At 44.8% G+C, this 22,828-nt stretch overlaps 1 protein-coding gene across 1 annotated transcript in view; it reads left to right on the top strand.

Annotated features, from left to right (window-relative positions):
- Positions 1-22,828, top strand: part of LOC117470118 (vacuolar protein sorting-associated protein 13C-like) — a gene marked incomplete at its 5' end in the record, with an annotated part of 75,706 nt that overhangs the window by 29,492 nt on the left and 23,386 nt on the right. Inside the window, 17 exon segments of the mRNA XM_034114669.1 lie at positions 721-853; positions 940-1,052; positions 1,399-1,565; positions 1,918-2,159; positions 2,394-2,620; positions 3,608-3,700; positions 4,937-5,170; positions 8,475-8,606; positions 8,692-8,781; positions 11,400-11,555; positions 12,593-12,857; positions 13,794-13,954; positions 20,147-20,268; positions 20,450-20,744; positions 20,952-21,341; positions 22,477-22,581; positions 22,652-22,807. Of these exon segments, the coding sequence (XP_033970560.1) occupies positions 721-853; positions 940-1,052; positions 1,399-1,565; positions 1,918-2,159; positions 2,394-2,620; positions 3,608-3,700; positions 4,937-5,170; positions 8,475-8,606; positions 8,692-8,781; positions 11,400-11,555; positions 12,593-12,857; positions 13,794-13,954; positions 20,147-20,268; positions 20,450-20,744; positions 20,952-21,341; positions 22,477-22,581; positions 22,652-22,807 (3,081 nt within the window).

Genomic DNA, 22,828 nt, shown 5'->3' with positions numbered 1-22,828 from the left:
TGTTCAGACCTTGGTAAAGAGGCTTTCTTCAGATTTTAACATTAACTAGAGTGCGTGATGTCACAGCTAGAGGGTAGCAAATCTTGAAATTTGCCTTCATATTTTTTTTTTAAACTGCCATAATTCCCAAACCCTACATTCCTGAGATATAATTTTTCATGACAAACGTAGGAAAACATCTCGTAGCTTGAAAAATGACAAATAATTAAGCAAAAATAATTAAACAAAATGCCTCTTGAGGGCATGAAGTGACAAAAACGTTCAACATGTCTCCATTAAAACCCATTGTAATTTCAGGCAGATATTTCCTCACAGCAGCAGCCTTTAGTTAAACTGCCAAAAAGGCCACATTATTGACCCGAAAGTACACAAAAATTACACTTCAGATACTCAAGGTCCTTGAGATGAGATGCCGTTGCCATGGCTACAGATCATTCGCCATCAAGTTAGTTCAAAAGTTTGCAGTTCAAATATTCAAGCCTTTTTACTTTCTTCTCTCATCACACATTCAAGCCCCCAGTGTTCATGTATCATCTCAATCTAAATGCTTCACTTTCTTACACATTACATTTCAGCATGAAGCATTCCCACTAGCAATGTCTTCAGGAATTGCATTCTCTAGTTTGTGTCGTTAGGGAAGAACTGGCTCTACGTGCTGGGCTAGCAGTTTCCCCCTGCTTCCAGTGTGTGTGCTAAGATAGGCTAATACCGTACCTGTAGGTGGAGCTGAGTCAGGAGGACCTGAAGGTTCTGCTGAGGATCCTGACGGAGAACCTGGGAGAGGCCGGTGGTCCGGAGAACCCCGACCCTCGACCGGAGGCCGTCGGGCAGCTGGGAGCAGGCCCCCCCGCAGGTCAGAAGGACTTCATTATTTAAATGTGACAAGCTGAGTTCTGCAGTCAGTCCAGGTTCTGATGGTTCTGTTTGGTCTGTTTTCAGCTGAGCCAGTGGCTGAGACTGGTGGGGAAGACCAGGAGGATCTGGAGAACCTCAGGTTCAACCTGAACATCGAGTCTCTGGGTCTGGTCCTGTACAGCAACGACCCGAAACAGGTCAGTCCTCAAACAGCAGCAGAGGCTCTGGTTCTGGTTCCTTTGTCTGGCTGTTGGACCTGAGTCTGATTCTGGTTCTGGTTCCTTTGTCTGGCTGTTGGACCTGAGTCTGATTCTGGTTCTGGTTCCTTTGTCTGGCTGTTGGACCTGAGTCTGATTCTGGTTCTGGTTCCTTTGTCTGGCTGTTGGACCTGAGTCTGATTCTGGTTCTGGTTCCTTTGTCTGGCTTTTGGACCCAAGTCTGATTCTGGTTCCTTTGTCTGGTTGTTGGACCTGAGACTGATTCTGGTACAGGATCCTCTCTCTGGTTCTGGGTCTTGATTGTAATCGTGGTTCTGCTCTGCAGCCGCTGGCCCTGCAGCACCAGCAGGAGCTCCGGCTGGGCGAGCTGGCCCTGCACCAGCTGCGGGTCTCGGGGAGGATCCGGAGCAGCGACGGCCTGGAGGTGACGGCGGTGCTGAGCGGCTGCACCCTGGACGACCTGAGGACCGGCATGGAGAGAGCATCGTCACGGTAACATGATCCATCAGGAAACAGACCCACTGCAGTGAGAGTCCTGCACTTTGGTTACTGAACACCTTGTGATCAGAATACCTGTGTGAGTCCCATAGAGGGGGCATTTACATTGTTACAGCAAAGTCACCAAACTATTTATTATGTGTTTTTATTAAATAAGAGTTATGCATCAAATATTATAAATGACACAAAGAAAGATGTGCAATGGTGACCGTCCAGGTGGACAGAGAAATAAGCAGTAATAATATCTATAAAGAGGCGTATCATTGCACATCAGAGGTGCAGTGAAAGTCCTGAAGGTTGGTTTCAGAACAGCTTGTTATAAAATGACTTCCCGTCCCGCCGGCAGGATGGTGGGCCGCAGAGACGAGGACAGCGCTGAGGCGATGATCGATGTGACGTACCGGCAGAGCGCCGCAGAGCGGGAGGTGGTGTTCGTCCTGCAGAGACTCTACCTGTGTGCCAGCGTTGAGTTCCTGATGGCCGTCGCTGACTTCTTCCTGCAGGCGCTTCCTCAGACACCGAACACTGCAGCCAGCGACAGACTACCCCTCAAACAGACCGCCAAGCCTCGAGCCCACACCAACACCGGTAACACATACACTCTCTCATATACTTCTATACAAGGTAATAAATCAAGAGAGAAGGAGGAACACTTTCTCATAGAATCAAGACTTCTTTCAGGAGTCGCCCCCTGCTGGCTGTCAGAGAGCATGCTCAACTTGTTCTGAGTCAAAAAGATTCACCAGAAAATCATAATCATTTCCTCGTGTCTAATTGATGGAGTGTTTTAATCTTAACATAACGAAGATTTGTTCTGGTCAGCCTCTCCCGTCAGGACTCGTCTTCGGGCGGTGGTTCTGGACCCGGAGGTGGTGTTTGTTGCCAGCCTGATGAAGGCCGATGCCCCCGCCCTCGTGGCGTCGTTCCAGTGCGACTTCAGCCTGCAGCTGGAGGAGGACGGACGGCAAGACATGAGGGCCAATCTGAGGGAGCTCCGAGTGCTGGCCTGCCCCTTCATCAGGGACCAGGAGGACGCCGCCGTCACCACCGTGAGATCACATGACCCCCACCATCACATGACCCCCTCCATCACATGACCCCCACCATCACATGACCCCCACCATCACATGACCCCACCATCACATGACCCCCACCATCACATGACCCCCACCATCACATGACCCCCTCCATCACATGACCCCCACCATCACATGACCCCCACCATCACATGACCCCCTCCATCACATGACCCCCACCATCACATGACCCCCACCATCACATGACCCCCTCCATCACATGACCCCCACCATCACATGACCCCCACCATCACATGACCCCCACCATCACATGACCCCCTCCATCACATGACCCCCCACCATCACATGACCCCCACCATCACATGACCCCCTCCATCACATGACCCCCACCATCACATGACCCCCCACCATCACATGACCCCCACCATCACATGACCCCCTCCATCACATGACCCCCACCATCACATGACCCCCACCATCACATGACCCCCACCATCACATGACCCCCACCATCATATGACCCCCTCCATCACATGACCCCCACCTCACCATTAGGGACAAAACACATTAACAGAGGTCTGAATGTGCCTTTGTATGCATGTTACCAGTAGGATGAGTCTTCTATATTACCTGCCCCTGATATGTCTTACTGCTACACCCTAAAAGCTGTAACCAATGTCTCACTGGTTAAAGAATAGGCGCTGAAAATGTTTTCCAAAATGAACATTTTGATTTGTTTGTGTGTGCTATCTGATGGATCAACAGAATCTAGGGTGACCATTCATTTCCTTTTGAGTCATAGGTGTTACAAAGTGACAAACAGATGCAATGGAAGTGGTGATCAGCAATGTATATGTTCACATGTGGAGAAAATCATGAAGCCTTGAGAAATCACAAGTCAAACAAAATACTTGTGATGAAAGTAGTACATCGGTCAGATATGACCCGACAGGAGGGTTGAATCAGAGCCTGACTCACCTGCAGATTTCTGTCCAATAGGTATTGAGACCCTGCTCGGTCACCTTGGAGACCAAAACAGTGCCCAACCAACCGCTGAGCGGCTGTGTGACGGTGGAGGAAGTCGTCCTAAAGGTACATCGTTCACATCGTGACTAGGGATGGGTACCGAGCCCCGGGGCTGAATTATTAAAGACCGTGGTACCGTTAAGCTCCGACGTTATCGGTCTTTTTATCGGTACTGCTGGAGACATGTAAAAAAGATATCTCATGTGTATTATTGCTACACAAACATTATCTGTTTACAATTATGTCATCAGATTATTTAATACGATTTGTTAAAACATTGTTGTTTCTTTTGATGTGAAATATTATGTATTTAATTTAAATAAAAAGCAGTGTTAGTTTTGTTCACAATTTGTTTAGTTAGTTTACCTTATTTTTTTTCTCCAAAAGAACCGATAAAAGTACCGTTAAAAGACCGGATCGATAAAAGTAGCCGTACCGTTAAAACCTTAACGATACCCATCCCTAATCGTGACAGGTCACATGATACACAGAGATCACATGATACACAGAGATCACATGATACACAGAGATCACACAGATCACATGATAGCCACAGATCACATGATACACAGAGATCACATGATACACAGAGATCACATGATACACAGAGATCACACAGGTCACATGATAGCCACAGATCACATGATACACACAGATCACATGATACACACAGGTCACATGATACACAGAGATCACATGATACACAGAGATCACACAGATCACATGATACACAGAGATCACATGATACACAGAGATCACACAGGTCACATGATACACAGAGATCACATGATACACAGAGATCACATGATACACAGAGATCACACAGGTCACATGATAACCCACAGATCACATGATACACAGAGATCACACAGGTCACATGATAGCCACAGATCACATGATACACAGAGATCACACAGATCACATGATAGCCACAGATCACATGATACACAGAGATCACATGATACACAGAGATCACATGATACACAGAGATCACACAGATCACATGATACACAGAGATCACACAGGTCACATGATAGCCACAGATCACATGATACACAGAGATCACATGATACACAGAGATCACATGATACACAGAGATCACACAGATCACATGATACACAGAGATCACACAGGTCACATGATAGCCACAGATCACATGATACACAGAGATCACACAGATCACATGATAGCCACAGATCACATGATAGCCACAGATCACATGATAGCCACAGATCACATGATACACAGAGATCACACAGATCACATGATAGCAACAGTCACATGTTACCCCTCTTCCTGCAGATCTCCCCGTTCATCCTGAACACGGTGATGACGATCACGGCGGCCATGACGGCGCGGCAGCGTGTTGATGATGACGGCGCGGCGCCGCAGGAGGTCGGGGACCTTTGGTCGGTCCGGAACATCTACGGCTGTAACTTCTGGTTCCTGGGAGTGGACTCGGCCAGCGAGGCAACGGAGAGCCTCAGGGATCTAGACCAGGGCCGGCAGGGAGAGAGCTTCAGCGCCGAGGTCAAGGTGAGCTCTTATTCTGAAGGTCAACGAAGACTAGTTTCCTGTTGACACAGAGCCGTCTTCAGCTCTTATTCTGAAGGTCAACCAAGAGTAGTTTCCTGTTGACACAGAGCCGTCTTCAGCTCTTATTCTGAAGGTCAACGAAGAGTAGTTTCCTGTTGACACAGAGCCGTCTTCAGCTCTTATTCTGAAGGTCAACCAAGAGTAGTTTCCTGTTGACACAGAGCCGTCTTCAGCTCTTATTCTGAAGACCAACCAAGAGTAGTTTCCTGTTGACACAGAGCCGTCTTCAGCTCTTATTCTGAAGGTCAACGAAGAGTAGTTTCCTGTTGACAAAGAGTCGTCTTCAGCTCTTATTCTGAAGACCAACCAAGAGTAGTTTCCTGTTGACACAGAGCCGTCTTCAGCTCTTATTCTGAAGGTCAACGAAGAGTAGTTTCCTGTTGACAAAGAGCCGTCTTCAGCTCTTATTCTGAAGGTCAACGAAGAGTAGTTTCCTGTTGACAAAGAGCCGTCTTAAGCTCTTATTCTGAAGGTCAATGAAGAGTAGTTTCCTGTTGACACAGAGCCGTCTTCAGCTCTTATTCTGAAGGTCAACGAAGAGTAGTTTCCTGTTGACAAAGAGCCGTCTTAAGCTCTTATTCTGAAGGTCAACGAAGAGTAGTTTCCTGTTGACACAGAGCCGTCTTAAGCTCTTATTCTGAAGGTCAACCAAGAGTAGTTTCCTGTTGACAAAGAGTCGTCTTCAGCTCTTATTCTGAAGGTCAATAAAGAGTAGTTTCCTGTTGACAAAGAGCCGTCTTAAGCTCTTATTCTGAAGGTCAACAAAGAGTAGTTTCCTGTTGACAAAGAGCCGTCTTAAGCTCTTATTCTGAAGGTCAACAAAGAGTAGTTTCCTGTTGACAAAGAGTCGTCTTCAGCTCTTATTCTGAAGGTCAACAAAGAGTAGTTTCCTGTTGACAAAGAGCCGTCTTCAGCTCTTATTCTTAAGGTCAATAAAGAGTAGTTTCCTGTTGACAAAGAGCCGTCTTAAGCTCTTATTCTGAAGGTCAACGAAGAGTAGTTTCCTGTTGACACAGAGCCGTCTTAAGCTCTTATTCTGAAGGTCAACCAAGAGTAGTTTCCTGTTGACAAAGAGTCGTCTTCAGCTCTTATTCTGAAGGTCAACAAAGAGTAGTTTCCTGTTGACAAAGAGCCGTCTTAAGCTCTTATTCTGAAGGTCAACAAAGAGTAGTTTCCTGTTGACAAAGAGCCGTCTTAAGCTCTTATTCTGAAGGTCAACAAAGAGTAGTTTCCTGTTGACAAAGAGTCGTCTTCAGCTCTTATTCTGAAGGTCAACAAAGAGTAGTTTCCTGTTGACAAAGAGCCGTCTTCAGCTCTTATTCTTAAGGTCAATAAAGAGTAGTTTCCTGTTGACAAAGAGCCGTCTTAAGCTCTTATTCTGAAGGTCAACGAAGAGTAGTTTCCTGTTGACAAAGAGCCGTCTTAAGCTCTTATTCTGAAGGTCAACAAAGAGTAGTTTCCTGTTGACAAAGAGCCGTCTTAAGCTCTTATTCTGAAGGTCAACGAAGAGTAGTTTCCTGTTGACAAAGAGTCGTCTTCAGCTCTTATTCTGAAGGTCAACAAAGAGTAGTTTCCTGTTGACAAAGAGCCGTCTTAAGCTCTTATTCTGAAGGTCAACAAAGAGTAGTTTCCTGTTGACAAAGAGCCGTCTTAAGCTCTTATTCTGAAGGTCAACGAAGAGTAGTTTCCTGTTGACACAGAGCCGTCTTAAGCTCTTATTCTGAAGGTCAACAAAGAGTAGTTTCCTGTTGACAAAGAGTCGTCTTCAGCTCTTATTCTGAAGGTCAACAAAGAGTAGTTTCCTGTTGACAAAGAGCTTAAGCTCTTATTCTGAAAACTGTCTTCAGAAACGTTACCATTATTATTGTTCATGATGACCTCAGCTTTTATCATGGTAACTTTAAACAAAGGGTCTGTTTCCAGCTTCAGCTTTTATTCAGAACATTTACTAGAAATATTTTTCTGTTGATGAAGTGTCATCTTCAGCTTGAAAACTTTAGAGCTGCAGTTTTCAGCTTTTATTGTGAAACTTTTGAGCTGTGTTTCCTGTCCACACGGTGTAGTTTTCAGCTCATATTGAAGGCTTCTCAATACTCTAATTTCCTCGACTCCTCGACTCCTCGGTCCTCCGGTAGTGACCCGGAAATGGATTTCAGCGCGCCATGTTGAAGGACATCTAATTTCTCTAAATGCACATCGAGGACCGAGCATCGAGCATCGAGGAGGCTCTCTGGAGGAGCTCTAACCGAGGAGACACTGATGGGTCCTCCACGGCTCCTCCGCGGATGCATTTCCGGGAACGGTGGAGGCGTTACGCACGGCCGGACTTATCTCAGCTCTGCATGCATCCCCTGGATATTATTTTAGTAACTGCTTTCATCGAGACGCGATGTTTCCAGAGAGAACAGCTGTGAGGTCCGTGCAGAAAGCAGAGCAGTGTGTATCATATATATCACTCAGTATAACAGGCCTACTCTCTTTGCTTTAGTTTAGTAGATATCTACAAACTAAGAGTCCAGATGTTTCTAAAACCATTTAGTGCTTCACAAAATAAAATACACAACGGCTGTAGCCTGATGATATGCTTTAGGAGCTGTAGGTGTGTGTGGTACAGTGTGTAGGTGTGTGTGGTACAGTGTGTAGGTGTGTGTGTGGTACAGTGTGTAGGTGTGTGTGGTACAGTGTGTAGGTGTGTGTGTGGTACAGTGTGTAGGTGTGTGTGGTACAGTGTGTAGGTGTGTGTGGTACAGTGTGTAGGTGTGTGTGGTACAGTGTGTAGGTGTGTGTGGTACAGTGTGTAGGTGTGTGTGTGGTACAGTGTGTAGGTGTGTGTGTGTGTGCGTAGATGCGGCGGACAGACGGGTCTCAGTTGGTTTGGTGTCCTATGCTTACTTTTAATACTTGTAAATACAACTTTTGGCCCGTAATTTCTGCTGCTGTGCCTCCTGTCATCATTAATGGACGTCTCTTTAAAATGACCGCTCAGAGGTTCTCATTGCTCTAACCGCCTGCTGCTTCCCCTCCTCTCTCCTCGGTTCCCCTCCTCTCTCCTCGGTTCCCCTCCTCGAGTCCTCCGCTCGCATCTCCTGTGGGCGGGACTAAGTCTCGAGGATAGGAGTCGAGGAGGGGAAATTAGAGTATTGAGAAGCCTCTATTGTGAAGTTTTAGAGCTGTGTTTCCTGTCCACACGGTGCAGTTTTCAGCTCATATTGTGAAGCTTCAGAGCTGTGTTTCCTCTGGACAGGTTGTACAGGTGACTCTGGAGTCCGGTTTCGGACACCGGACCGTCCCCCTTCTGCTCGCCGAGTCCTCCTTCAGCGGCTCGGCCAAGAACTGGTCCTCCCTGCTGCAGCTGAGAGCCGACATGACGCTGGAGGTCAGAACGAGACTTTAAATCAGTGAATCACTAATATATATATATATATTAAATAAACTCTTTAATAAAGCTGTGGTGTGTGCAGGTGAACTACTTCAATGAGATCCACGCAGTGTGGGAGCCGCTGATCGAGCGCGTGGACGGAGGCAGACGCAGGTGGACTCTGGAGCTGGAGGTGGAGCCGGGTTTATTATGAATGCAGCATTAACATCTTATTATTTATAGACACATGCATGTTCCAGCATCTGGACTACCTTTGTTGTAAATGTATTATCTTTTTAATTTACACACGATATCTGTTGCAGTCTGTCCGTCCTGAGAGGGATCCTCCTCTGTTGATCTCCCTGAGGTTTCTCACATTAACTGGGGGGTTTCTCCCATTAACTGGGGGGTTTGTTCCATTAACTGGGGGGTTTCTCCCATTAACTGGGGGGTTTGTTCCATTAACTGGGGGGTTTCTCACATTAACTGGGGGGTTTGTTCCATTAACTGGGGGGTTTCTCACATTAACTGCGGGGTTTCTCCCATTAACTGGGGGTTTCTCCCATTAACTGGGGGGTTTGTTCCATTAACTGGGGGGTTTGTTCCATTAACTGGGGGGTTTGTTCCATTAACTGGGGGTTTCTCCCATTAACTGGGGGTTTCTCACATTAACTCGGGGGTTTCTCCATTAACTGGGGGTTTGTTCCATTAACTGGGGGGTTTCTCCAATTAACTGGGGGGTGTCTCCATTAACTGGGGGTTTCTCACATTAACTGGGGGGTTTGTTCCATTAACTGGGGGGTTTCTCTCATTAACTGGGGGTTTCTTCCGTTAACTGGGGGGTTTCTCCCATTAACTGGGGGGTTTGTTCCATTAACTGGGGGGCTTCTCCCATTAACTGGGGGTTTCTCACATTAACTGGGGGGGTTTGTTCCATTAACTGGGGGTTTGTTCCATTAACTGGGGGGTTTCTCCCATTAACTGGGGGTGTCTCCATTAACTGGGGGTTTCTCACATTAACTGGGGGGTTTGTTCCATTAACTGGGGGTTTGTACCATTAACTGGGGGGTTTGTTCCATTAACTGGGGGTTTGTTCCTTTAACTGGGGGTTTGTACCATTAACTGGGGGGTTTGTTCCTTTAACTGGGGGGTTTGTTCCATTAACTGGGGGTTTCTTACATTAACTGGGGGGTTTGTTCCAATAACTGGGGGGTTTCTCCCATTAACTCTGGGGTTTCTTCCATTAACTGGGGGGTTTCTCCCATTAACTGGGGGGTTTGTTCCTTTAACTGGGGGGTTTGTTCCATTAACTGGGGGGTTTCTTACATTAACTGGGGGGTTTGTTCCAATAACTGGGGGGTTTGTTCCTTTAACTGGGGGGTTTGTTCCTTTAACTGGGGGTTTCTTACATTAACTGGGGGGTTTGTTCCAATAACTGGGGGGTTTCTCCCATTAACTGGGGGGTTTGTTCCTTTAACTGGGGGGTTTGTTCCATTAACTGGGGGTTTGTTCCATTAACTGGGGGGTTTGTTCCATTAACTGGGGGGTTTCTCCCATTAACTGGTGGGTTTGTTCCTTTAACTGGGGGGTTTGTTCCATTAACTGGGGGGTTTCTTACATTAACTGGGGGGTTTGTTCCAATAACTGGGGGGTTTGTTCCTTTAACTGGGGGGTTTGTTCCTTTAACTGGGGGTTTCTTACATTAACTGGGGGGTTTGTTCCAATAACTGGGGGGTTTCTCCCATTAACTGGGGGGTTTGTTCCTTTAACTGGGGGGTTTGTTCCATTAACTGGGGGTTTCTTACATTAACTGGGGGGTTTGTTCCAATAACTGGGGGGTTTCTCCCATTAACTCTGGGGTTTGTTCCATTAACTGGGGGGTTTCTCCCATTAACTGGGGGGTTTTGTTCCTTTAACTGGGGGTTTGTTCCATTAACTGAGGGGTTTCTCCCATTAACTGGGGGTTTTGTTCCATTAACTGGGGGGTTTCTCCCATTAACTGGGGGGTTTGTTCCATTAACTGGGGGTTTGTTCCATTAACTGAGGGGTTTCTCCCATTAACTGGGGGTTTCTTCCATTAAATGGGGGGTTTGTTCCATTAACTGGGGGTTTGTTGCATTAACTGGGGGGTTTGTTCCATTAACTGGGGGTTTGTTCCATTAACTGAGGGGTTTCTCCCATTAACTGGGGGGTTTCTCCCATTAACTGGGGGTTTCTTCCATTAAATGGGGGGTTTGTTCCATTAAATGGGGGGTTTGTTCCATTAACTGGGGGTTTCTTCCATTAACTGGGGGGTTTCTCCCATTAACTGGGGGGTTTGTTCCATTAACTGGGGGGTTTCTCCCATTAACTGGGGGTTTCTCCCATTAACTGGGTGGTTTCTTTGGGAGTGTTTTCTTGTCCAATGTGAGGGTCCAAGGACAGAGGGGGTCATATTGATATTCTGTACAAACTGTAAAGTCCACAGAGACTTTGAATTTGTGATATTGGGCTTTATATATAAACTTTGATTGATTGATTGAACTTAAACGACATAACATGCATATACCTTCAAACTCACTTCACCTATCTGTCTGTTTCCAAACAAACCAAAGCCTTCAGAGTTGATGTTTAACAAAGTAAAAGCCTTTTAGACTTCATCATCTAAACTTTTGGATAACTCGTTCATAAAGTCTTGGTGATCTGAAGTTGTAATATCAGCTGAGCTTTATAAAAACATCTGTTCACAAACTCTCTCACAGCTGGTCCAGAAAAACCAGTGTAAACAGTGAAGTCTTTTATTTTGTAGGGTAACGTTGTGTGTTCCTGCAGATGAAGAACAACCCGCTGCAGGACAGGAGTCCGGTCCACGGAGACGATTTCGTCATCCTGCCCGAACCTCGCCTGGCCGTCAGTGTTTCCTCCAAAGACACCCTGAACGTCACGGTGTCCCAGAGCAGCCTGAGCGTCCTGCAGAACCTGGCCAAGGTACCGCCTGCTCTAATAGAACCATCCTGCATTACAGTACACGTGTGAACCGTATCTTCTTTACAATACTGTAAATCCTGCACAGCATTTCTGCTCCACACCACCTCTTTTATGTATAGACACATGCATGTTCCAGCATCTGGACTACCTTTGTTGGAAATGTATTATCTTTTCAATTTACACACAACATCTATTGCACGTCTGTCCGTCCTGAGTGAGGGATCCTCCTCTGTTGCTCTCCCCCAGGTTTCTTCAGTTTATCATTAACTGGGGGGTTTCTCTCATTAACTGGGGGTTTCTCTCATTAACTGGGGGGTTTCTCCCATTAACTGGGGGTTTCTCCCATTAACTGGGGGGTTTTCTCCCATTAACTGGGGATTTCTCCCATTAACTGGGGGGTTTCTCCCATTAACTGGGGGTTTCTCAATTTAACTGGGGGGTTTATCTCATTAACTGGGGGTTTCTCCATTAACTGGGGGGTTTCTCTCATTAACTGGGGGGTTTCTCCCATTAACTGGGGGTTTCTCAATTTAACTGGGGGGTTTCTCTCATTAACTGGGGGTTTCTCCCATTAACTGGGGGTTTCTCATTAACTGGGGGTTTCTCCATTAACTGGGGGTTTCTCCCATTAACTGGGGGTTTCTAACATTAACTGGGGGTTTCTCAATTTAACTGGGGGGTTTCTCCATTAACTGGGGGTTTTATCACATTAACTGGGGGGTTTCTCCATTAACTGGGGGGGTGTAACATATGTTATATTGGGCTTTATAAATAACCTTTGATTGATTGATTGAACTTGCACAGCACTACACTTTGAATAAAGTATTGGTCATATTCTATTTAACACTACTCAGTTTCTTACATATTTATATTTTGTGTAAATATTGTCTTTATTTAAAAATGTTTACATTAGTCTTTAAAATACGTTTTATAATAGTACTTAAAGAAATGGTGTCTTTGTTTTCGACCTTTCACACCAAAGCAGATTCCTTGTTAATAAATCCCATCCTGAAGCTGACAGTCTGGTTTGTGTTCAGGCATTCTCAGAGGGCGCCTCCTCCTCCTTCGACCCCTCCCTGAAGGAGAAGGCCCCCTTCACCCTCAAGAACTCCCTGGGGATCCCCCTCATGGTGCAGCACAGCCCCTCCCTGAGGCCCCGGGGCCCCCCAGGCCAGGGGAGGCTCCAGGAGCTGCCGGTGGACCAGAGTCTGGACCTGGAGCTGTCCATGATCCGGACCTCGTCCCGGGGGAAGCTGTCGGCTCTGCAGAGGCAGGAGAGCTCTCTGTTCAGCCTCTCCATCGGTCAGAGACCCCCCCTCAAAGATGTCCTCGTGTCCTTGTGTCCATGTGTCCTTGTGTCCTCATGTCCTCGTGTCCTTGTGTCCTCATGTCTTCATGTCCTTGTGTCCTCATGTCCTTCTGTCCTCATGTCTTCATGTCCTCGTGTCCTTGTGTCCTCATGTCTTCATGTCTTCATGTCCTCATGTCCTTGTGTCCTCATGTCTTCATGTCTTCATGTCCTCATGTCCTTTTGTCCTCATGTCCTCCTGTCCTCATGTCCTCCTGTCCTCCTGTCCTCATGTCCTCCTGTCCTCCTGTCCTCCTGTCCTCATGTCCTCATGTCCTCCTGTCCTCCTGTCCTCATGTCCTCCTGTCCTCATGTCCTCCTGTCCTCATGTCCTCCTGTCCTCCTGTCCTCATGTCCTCCTGTCCTCCTGTCCTCATGTCCTTCTGTCCTCATGTCTTCATGTCCTCATGTCTTCATGTCCTTGTGTCCTCATGTCTTCATGTCTTCATGTCCTCATGTCCTTCTGTCCTCATGTCTTCATGTCCTCATGTCTTCATGTCCTTGTGTCTTCATGTCTTCATGTCCTTGTGTCCTCATGTCCTTCTGTCCTCATGTCCTTGTGTCCTCATGTCCTCGTGTCCTTGTGTCTTCATGTCTTCATGTCCTTGTGTCCTCATGTCCTTCTGTCCTCATGTCTTCATGTCCTTGTATCCTCATGTCCTTCTGTCCTCATGTCCTTGTGTCCTCATGTCGTCATGTCTTCATGTCCTCATGTCCTTGTGTCCTCATGTCCTTATGTCTTCATGTCCTTGTGTCCTCATGTCCTTCTGTCCTCATGTCTTCATGTCCTTGTGTCCTCATGTCCTCGTGTCAGTGTGTTTCTGCTCATGCTCTGACTGAAGTGAAGTGGATAGAGATTAAAGATGGCCGCTGTCTCTCTGACCCTGCAGTGCCCTCTGGATTCAGCGAGATCTCGAACATCGCTGTGGACAAACCGGGTCGCCGTCTCTACAACGTCCGCGGTCCTTCTCTGCAGGAGGCCGTGTCCGTGCTGCTGCAGATCGACGCCGCCGACGGAAACAAGGTCATCACGGTCCGCTCGCCGCTGCAGGTACGAAGCTCAGAAACACCATGAACACCAGAAACAGAAACATCAGAAATACCTGAAACCTTAGAAACAACTGAAACACCAGAAACCTTAGAAACAACTGAAACACCAGAAACCTTAGAAACACCAGAAACCTTAGAAACACCAGAAACCTTAGAAACAACTGAAACACCAGAAACCTTAGAAACAACTGAAACAACAGAAACCTTAGAAACACCTGAAACCTTAGAAACAACTGAAACACCAGAAACCTTAGAAACAACTGAAACACCAGAAACCTTAGAAACAACTGAAACACCAGAAACCTTAGAAACAACTGAAACCTTAGAAACAACAGAAACCTTAGAAATACCTGAAACCTTAGAAACACCAGAAACCTTAGAAACAACTGAAATACCAGAAACCTTAGAAACAACTGAAACACCAGAAACCTAAGAAACAACTGAAACAACAGAAACCTTAGAAACACCTGAAACCTTAGAAACAACTGAAACACCAGAAACCTTAGAAACAACTGAAACCTTAGAAACAACTGAAACCTTAGAAACAACTGAAACACCAGAAACCTTAGAAACACCTGAAACCTTAGAAACAACTGAAACACCAGAAACCTTAGAAACACCAGAAACCTTAGAAACAACTGAAACACCAGAAACCTTAGAAACACCAGAAACCTTAGAAACAACTGAAACCTTAGAAACAACTGAAACCTTAGAAACAACAGAAACCTTAGAAATACCTGAAACCTTAGAAACACCAGAAACCTTAGAAACAACTGAAACACCAGAAACCTTAGAAACAACTGAAACCTTAGAAACAACTGAAACACCAGAAACCTTAGAAACAACTGAAACACCAGAAACCTTAGAAACAACTGAAACCTTAGAAACAACTGAAACACCAGAAACCTTAGAAACAACTGAAACCTTAGAAACAACTGAAACCTTAGAAACTTGGAAACACCAGAAACCTTAGAAACAACTGAAACCTTAGAAACCTTAGAAACCTTAGAAACAACTGAAACCTTAGAAACAACTGAAACACCAGAAACCTTAGAAACAACTGAAACCTTAGAAACAACTGAAACACCAGAAAGCTTAGAAACACCTGAAACCTTAGAAACAACTGAAACACCAGAAAGCTTAGAAACACCTGAAACCTTAGAAACAACTGAAACACCAGAAACCTTAGAAACAACTGAAACCTTAGAAACAACTGAAGCACCAGAAACCTTAGAAACACCAGAAACCTTAGAAACAACTGAAACACCTGAAACCTTAGAAACAACTGAAACACCAGAAACCTTGGAAACAACTGAAACCTTAGAAACAACTGAAACCTTAGAAACACCTGAAACCTTAGAAACACCTGAAACCTTAGAAACAACTGAAACACCAGAAACCTTAGAAACACCAGAAACAGAAACCTTAGAAACAACTGAAACACCAGAAACCTTAGAAACAACTGAAACCTTAGAAACACCTGAAACCTTAGAAACAACTGAAACACCAGAAACCTTAGAAACACCAGAAACAGAAACCTTAGAAACAACTGAAACCTTAGAAACACCTGAAACCTTAGAAACAACTGAAACACCAGAAACCTTAGAAACACCTGAAACCTTAGAAACAACTGAAACCTTAGAAACAACTGAAACACCAGAAACCTTAGAAACAACTGAAACCTTAGAAACAACTGAAACCTTAGAAACTTGGAAACACCAGAAACCTTAGAAACAACTGAAACCTTAGAAACAACTGAAACCTTAGAAACAACTGAAACACCAGAAACCTTAGAAACAACTGAAACCTTAGAAACAACTGAAACACCAGAAACCTTAGAAACAACTGAAACCTTAGAAACAACTGAAACACCAGAAACCTTAGAAACAACTGAAACACCTGAAACCTTAGAAACAACTGAAACACCAGAAACCTTGGAAACAACTGAAACCTTAGAAACAACTGAAACCTTAGAAACAACTGAAACCTTAGAAACTTGGAAACACCAGAAACAACTGAAACCTTAGAAACTTGGAAACACCAGAAACCTTAGAAACAACTGAAACCTTAGAAACAACTGAAACACCAGAAACCTTAGAAACAACTGAAACCTTAGAAACAACTGAAACACCAGAAACCTTAGAAACACCAGAAACCTTAGAAACAACTGAAACACCTGAAACCTTAGAAACAACTGAAACACCAGAAACCTTGGAAACAACTGAAACCTTAGAAACAACTGAAACCTTAGAAACAACTGAAACACCAGAAACCTTAGAAACAACTGAAACCTTAGAAACAACTGAAACCTTAGAAACACCAGAAACCATAGAAACAACTGAAACCTTAGAAACACCAGAAACCTTAGAAACAACCGAAACCTTAGAAACAACTGAAACACCAGAAACCTTAGAAACAACAGAAACCTTAGAAACACCAGAAACCTTAGAAACAACAGAAACCTTAGAAACAACAGAAACCTTAGAAACACCAGAAACCTTAGAAACACCAGAAACCTTAGAAACAACTGAAACACCAGAAACCTTAGAAACACCAGAAACCTTAGAAACAACTTAAACACCAGAAACCTTAGAAACAACAGAAACCTTAGAAACAACAGAAACCTTAGAAACAACTGAAACACCAGAAACCTTAGAAACAACTGAAACCTTAGAAACAACTGAAACACCAGAAACCATAGAAACAACTGAAACCTTAGAAACACCAGAAACCTTAGAAACAACAGAAACCTTAGAAACAACAGAAACCTTAGAAACACCAGAAACCTTAGAAACAACTGAAACACCAGAAACCTTAGAAACACCAGAAACCTTAGAAACACCAGAAATCTTAGAAACAACTGAAACCTTAGAAACACCAGAAACACCAGAAACACCATAAACACCATAAACCTTAGAAACAACTGAAACCTTAGAAACACCAGAAACAGAAACCTTATAAACACCAGAAACCTTAGAAACACCAGAAACCTTAGAAACACCAGAAACAGAAACCTTAGAAACACCAGAAACTGAAACACCAGAAACCTTAGAAACAACTGAAACACCAGAAACAGAAACACCAGAAACCTTAGAAACAACTGAAACACCAGAAACAGAAACCTTAGAAACACCAGAAACAGAAATCTTAGAAACAACGGAAACACCAGAAACAGAAACACCAGAAACAGAAACCTTAGAAACACCAGAAACCTTAGAAACACCAGAAACTGAAACACCAGAAACCTTAGAAACAACAGAAACCCTAGAAACACATGAACACTTAGAAACAACAGAAACAGAACCAGAAACAGAAACCTAAGAAACACCAGAAACATCATAAACCTTAGAAACACCAGAAACCTTAGAAACACCAGAAACCTTAGAAACACCAGAAACACCAGAAACCTTAGAAACACCAGAAACCTTAGAAACAACAGAAACCTTAGAAACAACTGAAACACCAGAAACCTTAGAAACAACTGAAACCTTAGAAACAACTGAAACACCTGAAACCTTAGAAACACCAGAAACACCAGAAACCTTTGAAACACCTGAAACCTTAGAAACACCGTAAACACCAGAAACCATAGAAACAACTGAAACCTTAGAAACACCAGAAACCTTAGAAACAACCGAAACCTTAGAAACAACTGAAACACCAGAAACCTTAGAAACAACAGAAACCTTAGAAACACCAGAAACCTTAGAAACACCAGAAACCTTAGAAACAACTGAAACACCAGAAACCTTAGAAACACCAGAAACCTTAGAAAACAACTTAAACACCAGAAACCTTAGAAACAACAGAAACCTTAGAAACAACAGAAACCTTAGAAACAACTGAAACACCAGAAACCTTAGAAACAACAGAAACCTTAGAAACACCAGAAACACCAGAAACCTTTGAAACACCTGAAACCTTAGAAACACCGTAAACACCAGACACCATAGAAACAACTGAAACCTTAGAAACACCAGAAACCTTAGAAACAACAGAAACCTTAGAAACAACAGAAACCTTAGAAACACCAGAAACCTTAGAAACAACTGAAACACCAGAAACCTTAGAAACACCAGAAACCTTAGAAACACCAGAAATCTTAGAAACAACTGAAACCTTAGAAACACCAGAAACACCATAAACACCATAAACCTTAGAAACAACTGAAACCTTAGAAACACCAGAAACAGAAACCTTATAAACACCAGAAACCTTAGAAACACCAGAAACCTTAGAAACACCAGAAACAGAAACCTTAGAAACACCAGAAACTGAAACACCAGAAACCTTAGAAACAACTGAAACACCAGAAACTGAAACACCAGAAACCTTAGAAACAACTGAAACACCAGAAACAGAAACACCAGAAACCTTAGAAACAACGGAAACACCAGAAACAGAAACCTTAGAAACACCAGAAACAGAAATCTTAGAAACAACGGAAACACCAGAAACAGAAACACCAGAAACAGAAACCTTAGAAACACCAGAAACCTTAGAAACACCAGAAACTGAAACACCAGAAACCTTAGAAACAACAGAAACCCTAGAAACACATGAACACTTAGAAACAACAGAAACAGAACCAGAAACAGAAACCTAAGAAACACCAGAAACATCATAAACCTTAGAAACACCAGAAACCTTAGAAACACCAGAAACCTTAGAAACACCAGAAACACCAGAAACCTTAGAAACACCAGAAACCTTAGAAACAACAGAAACCTTAGAAACACCAGAAACCTTAGAAACACCAGAAACACCGGAAACAGAAACACCAGAAACCTTAGAAACAACAGAAACCCTAGAAACACCTGAACACTTAGAAACAACAGAAACCCTAGAAACACATGAACACTTAGAAACAACAGAAACCTAAGAAACACCAGAAACATCATAAACCTTAGAAACACCAGAAACCTTAGAAACACCAGAAACCTTAGAAACACCAGAAACACCAGAAACCTTAGAAACACCAGAAACCTTAGAAACAACAGAAACCTTAGAAACACCAGAAACCTTAGAAACACCAGAAACCTTAGAAACACCAGAAACACCGGAAACAGAAACACCAGAAACCTTAGAAACAACTGAACCCTAGAAACACCTGAACACTTAGAAACAACAGAAACAGAAACAGAAACCTTAGAAACAACAGAAACAGAAACAGAAACCTAAGAAACACCAGAAACATCATAAACCTTAGAAACACCAGAAACATCATAAACCTTAGAAACATCATAAACCTTAGAAACACCAGAAACCTTAGAAACACCAGAAACCTTAGAAACACCAGAAACACCGGAAACAGAAACACCAGAAACCTTAGAAACAACTGAAACCCTAGAAACACCTGAACACTTAGAAACAACAGAAACAGAAACAGAAACCTTAGAAACACCAGAAACAGAAACATCAGAAACCTAAGAAACACCAGAAACACCAGAAACCTTAGAAACACCAGAAACATTAGAAACACCAGAAACACCGGAAACAGAAACACCAGAAACCTTAGAAACAACTGAAACCCTAGAAACACCTGAACACTTAGAAACAACAGAAACAGAAACAGAAACAGAAACATCAGAAACCTAAGAAACACCAGAAACACCAGAAACCTTAGAAACACCAGAAACATTAGAAACACCAGAAACCTTAGAAACACCAGAAACAGAACCATAAACAGAAACCGTAGAAACACCAGAAACCGTAGAAACACCAGAAACAGAACCAGAAACCGTAGAAACATCAGAAACCTTAGAAACACCAGAAACAGAAACCTTAGAAACACCAGAAACAGAAACATCAGAAACCTAAGAAACACCAGAAACATCATAAACCTTAGAAACACCAGAAACCTTAGAAACACCAGAAACAGAACCAGAAACAGAAACCGTAGAAACACCAGAAACAGAACCAGAAACAGAAACACCAGAAACAGAACCAGAAACAGAAACCTTAGAAACACCAGAAACAGAACCAGAAACAGAAACCGTAGAAACACCAGAAACAGAACCAGAAACAGAAACCGTAGAAACACCAGAAACAGAACCAGAAACCTTAGAAACACCAGAAACAGAACCAGAAACAGAAACCGTAGAAACACCAGAAACAGAACCAGAAACCTTAGAACCACCAGAAACCTTTTTTTCAGTTGAGTTCAGTTGTCTCCTGGGTGTTTTTGTCTCAGATCAGGAATCACTTCTCGGTGCCGTTCACCGTCCTGAAGTTCTGTCCCACCTCCAGGAGCCTGAAGAGCGTCGGACAGGCGGAACCAGAGAGAGAGTTCCACATCGACCTGGAGACATACAGGTATCACATGACCTCACACACACACACACACACACACACACACACACACACACACACACACACACACACACACACACACACACACACACACACACACTCATATGAACTCTGAACTCTGGCAGCTCTTCTGCTGATGTTGTCCCCTCCCAGGTGTCAGCTGTTTGGTTGTCCCTCCCCCCAGGTGTCAGCTGTTTGTGGCCCCCGCCGGCCCCCTCTCCTCTCAGTACGGCCCCTCCTCCTCCTGCGTCTGCTGGAAGGAGCAGATCCACCGCAGCCTTGAGGTCTCCTCTCTGCTCCAGTGCCCCTCTCTGGACGGCAGCCTGCCTCTGATGGTGGTGGCCGTGGCTCTGCCTGACGACCTGCAGCACATCAGTAGCCACGGGGAGGAGGACTGGGACCCCGCCTACATCCTGCACCTGCACCCTGGGGCCACCCTGAGGAACCTGCTGCCCTTCAGAGTGCGCTACATGATGGAGGTGAGGGCCATACAGGGGATTCAAGAACACTACAGCATGTAAACATCATGTAGTCTCCAAAGATATTCAAATCATATAAGACATCAACAAGAAAACACATTTAAGAACAATAAAAATAGAGCAGATGATGTTAGGAGTGTTAGACTGTGAATGAGTGTAAACCCTGAAGGCCCTCAGATGGGTTCTGACCTGGTGGTTCCTCCTCAGAACTCTGCAGACTCCTACGAGCTCCCTGCAGGCAGCACCGCGGACCTCCTGAACGCTCGGGTCTCCGGGGAGATCCTGTCTCTGGTTCTGATGAGCTACCAGGGCCGCGACTGGCACGGACACATCCGGATCCTCCAGGAAGCTCCCGAGTTCTTCTCTGTGGTTCTGGCCTGCGACTCGGACAGCAGCGTGACGGTGGACCTGAGCGTGCACGTGAACAGAACCTCAGGCCGCCTGCTGCTGGCGCTCTTCAGCCCGTACTGGATCATCAACAAGACCTCCAGGGTTCTGCAGTACCGGGCCGAGAACTTGACCGTCAAACACCCCGCGGAACACCAGGACATTGTGCTGTTCTCCTTCAGGAAGAAGAACTTCTTCAGCAAGAGCAAGGTGAGGAACATATGGACTATCTCTCCATAGAACCTCTTCATTAGTGAGGAACATCTGGACTACCTCTTTATTAGTGAGGAACATCTGGTCGATATAACCTCTTCATTAGTGAGGAACATCTGGACTACCTCTTTATTAGTGAGGAACATCTGGTCTATATAACCTCTTCATTAGTGAGGAACATCTGGACTAAATAACCTCTTTATTAGTGAGGAACATCTGGACTACCTCTTTATTAGTGAGGAACATCTGGTCTATATAACCTCTTCATTAGTGAGGAACATCTGGTCTATATAACCTCTTCATTAGTGAGGAACATCTGGTCTATATAACCTCTTCATTAGTGAGGAACATCTGGACTACCTCTCCATAGAACCTCTTCATTAGTGAGGAACATCTGGACTACCTCTTTATTAGTGAGGAACATCTGGTCTATATAACCTCTTCATTAGTGAGGAACATCTGGACTACCTCTTCATAGAACCTCTTCATTAGTGAGGAACATCTGGACTAAATAACCTCTTCATTAGTGAGGAACATCTGGTCTATATAACCTCTTCATTAGTGAGGAACATCTGGACTACCTCTTCATAGAACCTCTTCATTAGTGAGGAACATCTGGACTACCTCTTCATAGAACCTCTTCATTAGTGAGGAACATCTGGACTAAAGAACCTCTTCATTAGTGCGGAACGTCAGTGATGTTGTTGTGGTTCTCCAGCTCCAGCTGAGCGTGTCCACCAGCTGGATCTATAGAACCTCTTCATTAGTGAGGAACGTCAGTGATGTTGTTGTGGTTCTCCAGCTCCAGCTGAGCGTGTCCACCAGCTGGATCTATAGAACCTCTTCATTAGTGAGGAACGTCAGTGATGTTGTTGTGGTTCTCCAGCTCCAGCTGAGCGTGTCCACCAGCTGGATCTATAGAACCTCTTCATTAGTGAGGAACATGTGATGTTGTTGTGGTTCTGCAGCTCCAGCTGAGCGTGTCCACCAGCTGGATCTATAGAACCTCTTCATTAGTGAGGAACATGTGATGTTGTTGTGGTTCTGCAGCTCCAGCTGAGCGTGTCCACCAGCTGGATCTATAGAACCTCTTCATTAGTGAGGAACATGTGATGTTGTTGTGGTTCTGCAGCTCCAGCTGAGCGTGTCCACCAGCTCGTGGTCCGAGGCCTTCTCTCCAGACGCAGTGGGAAGTTATGGATGCGTCCGCTGCCCCGCCAGCAACATGGACTTCCTGGTAACTAAACCCCGCCTTCAGATCTCCTCAACCTTTGTGGTTCCGTGTAGAATACTGTGGTTCTGTTCAGGTGGGCGTCAGCATCCAGATGAGCAGCACTAACCTGACGCGGATCGTCACCATGAGTCCGTTCTTCACTCTGCTCAACAAGTCCTCCTACGAGCTGGAGGTCGGGGAGCTCTGCAGCCCGACGTCCACCAGGTGGCACTACATCGCCTCCAGCGAGGTGACCCTCTTTTTACCTCAC

This window comes from Trematomus bernacchii, unplaced genomic scaffold, assembly GCF_902827165.1.
Source record: "Trematomus bernacchii unplaced genomic scaffold, fTreBer1.1, whole genome shotgun sequence".
Classification (NCBI taxonomy): Eukaryota; Metazoa; Chordata; class Actinopteri; order Perciformes; family Nototheniidae; genus Trematomus; species Trematomus bernacchii.
The sequence above is the reverse complement of the archived record's forward strand: the minus strand, read 5'-3'. Positions and strand labels throughout refer to the sequence as shown.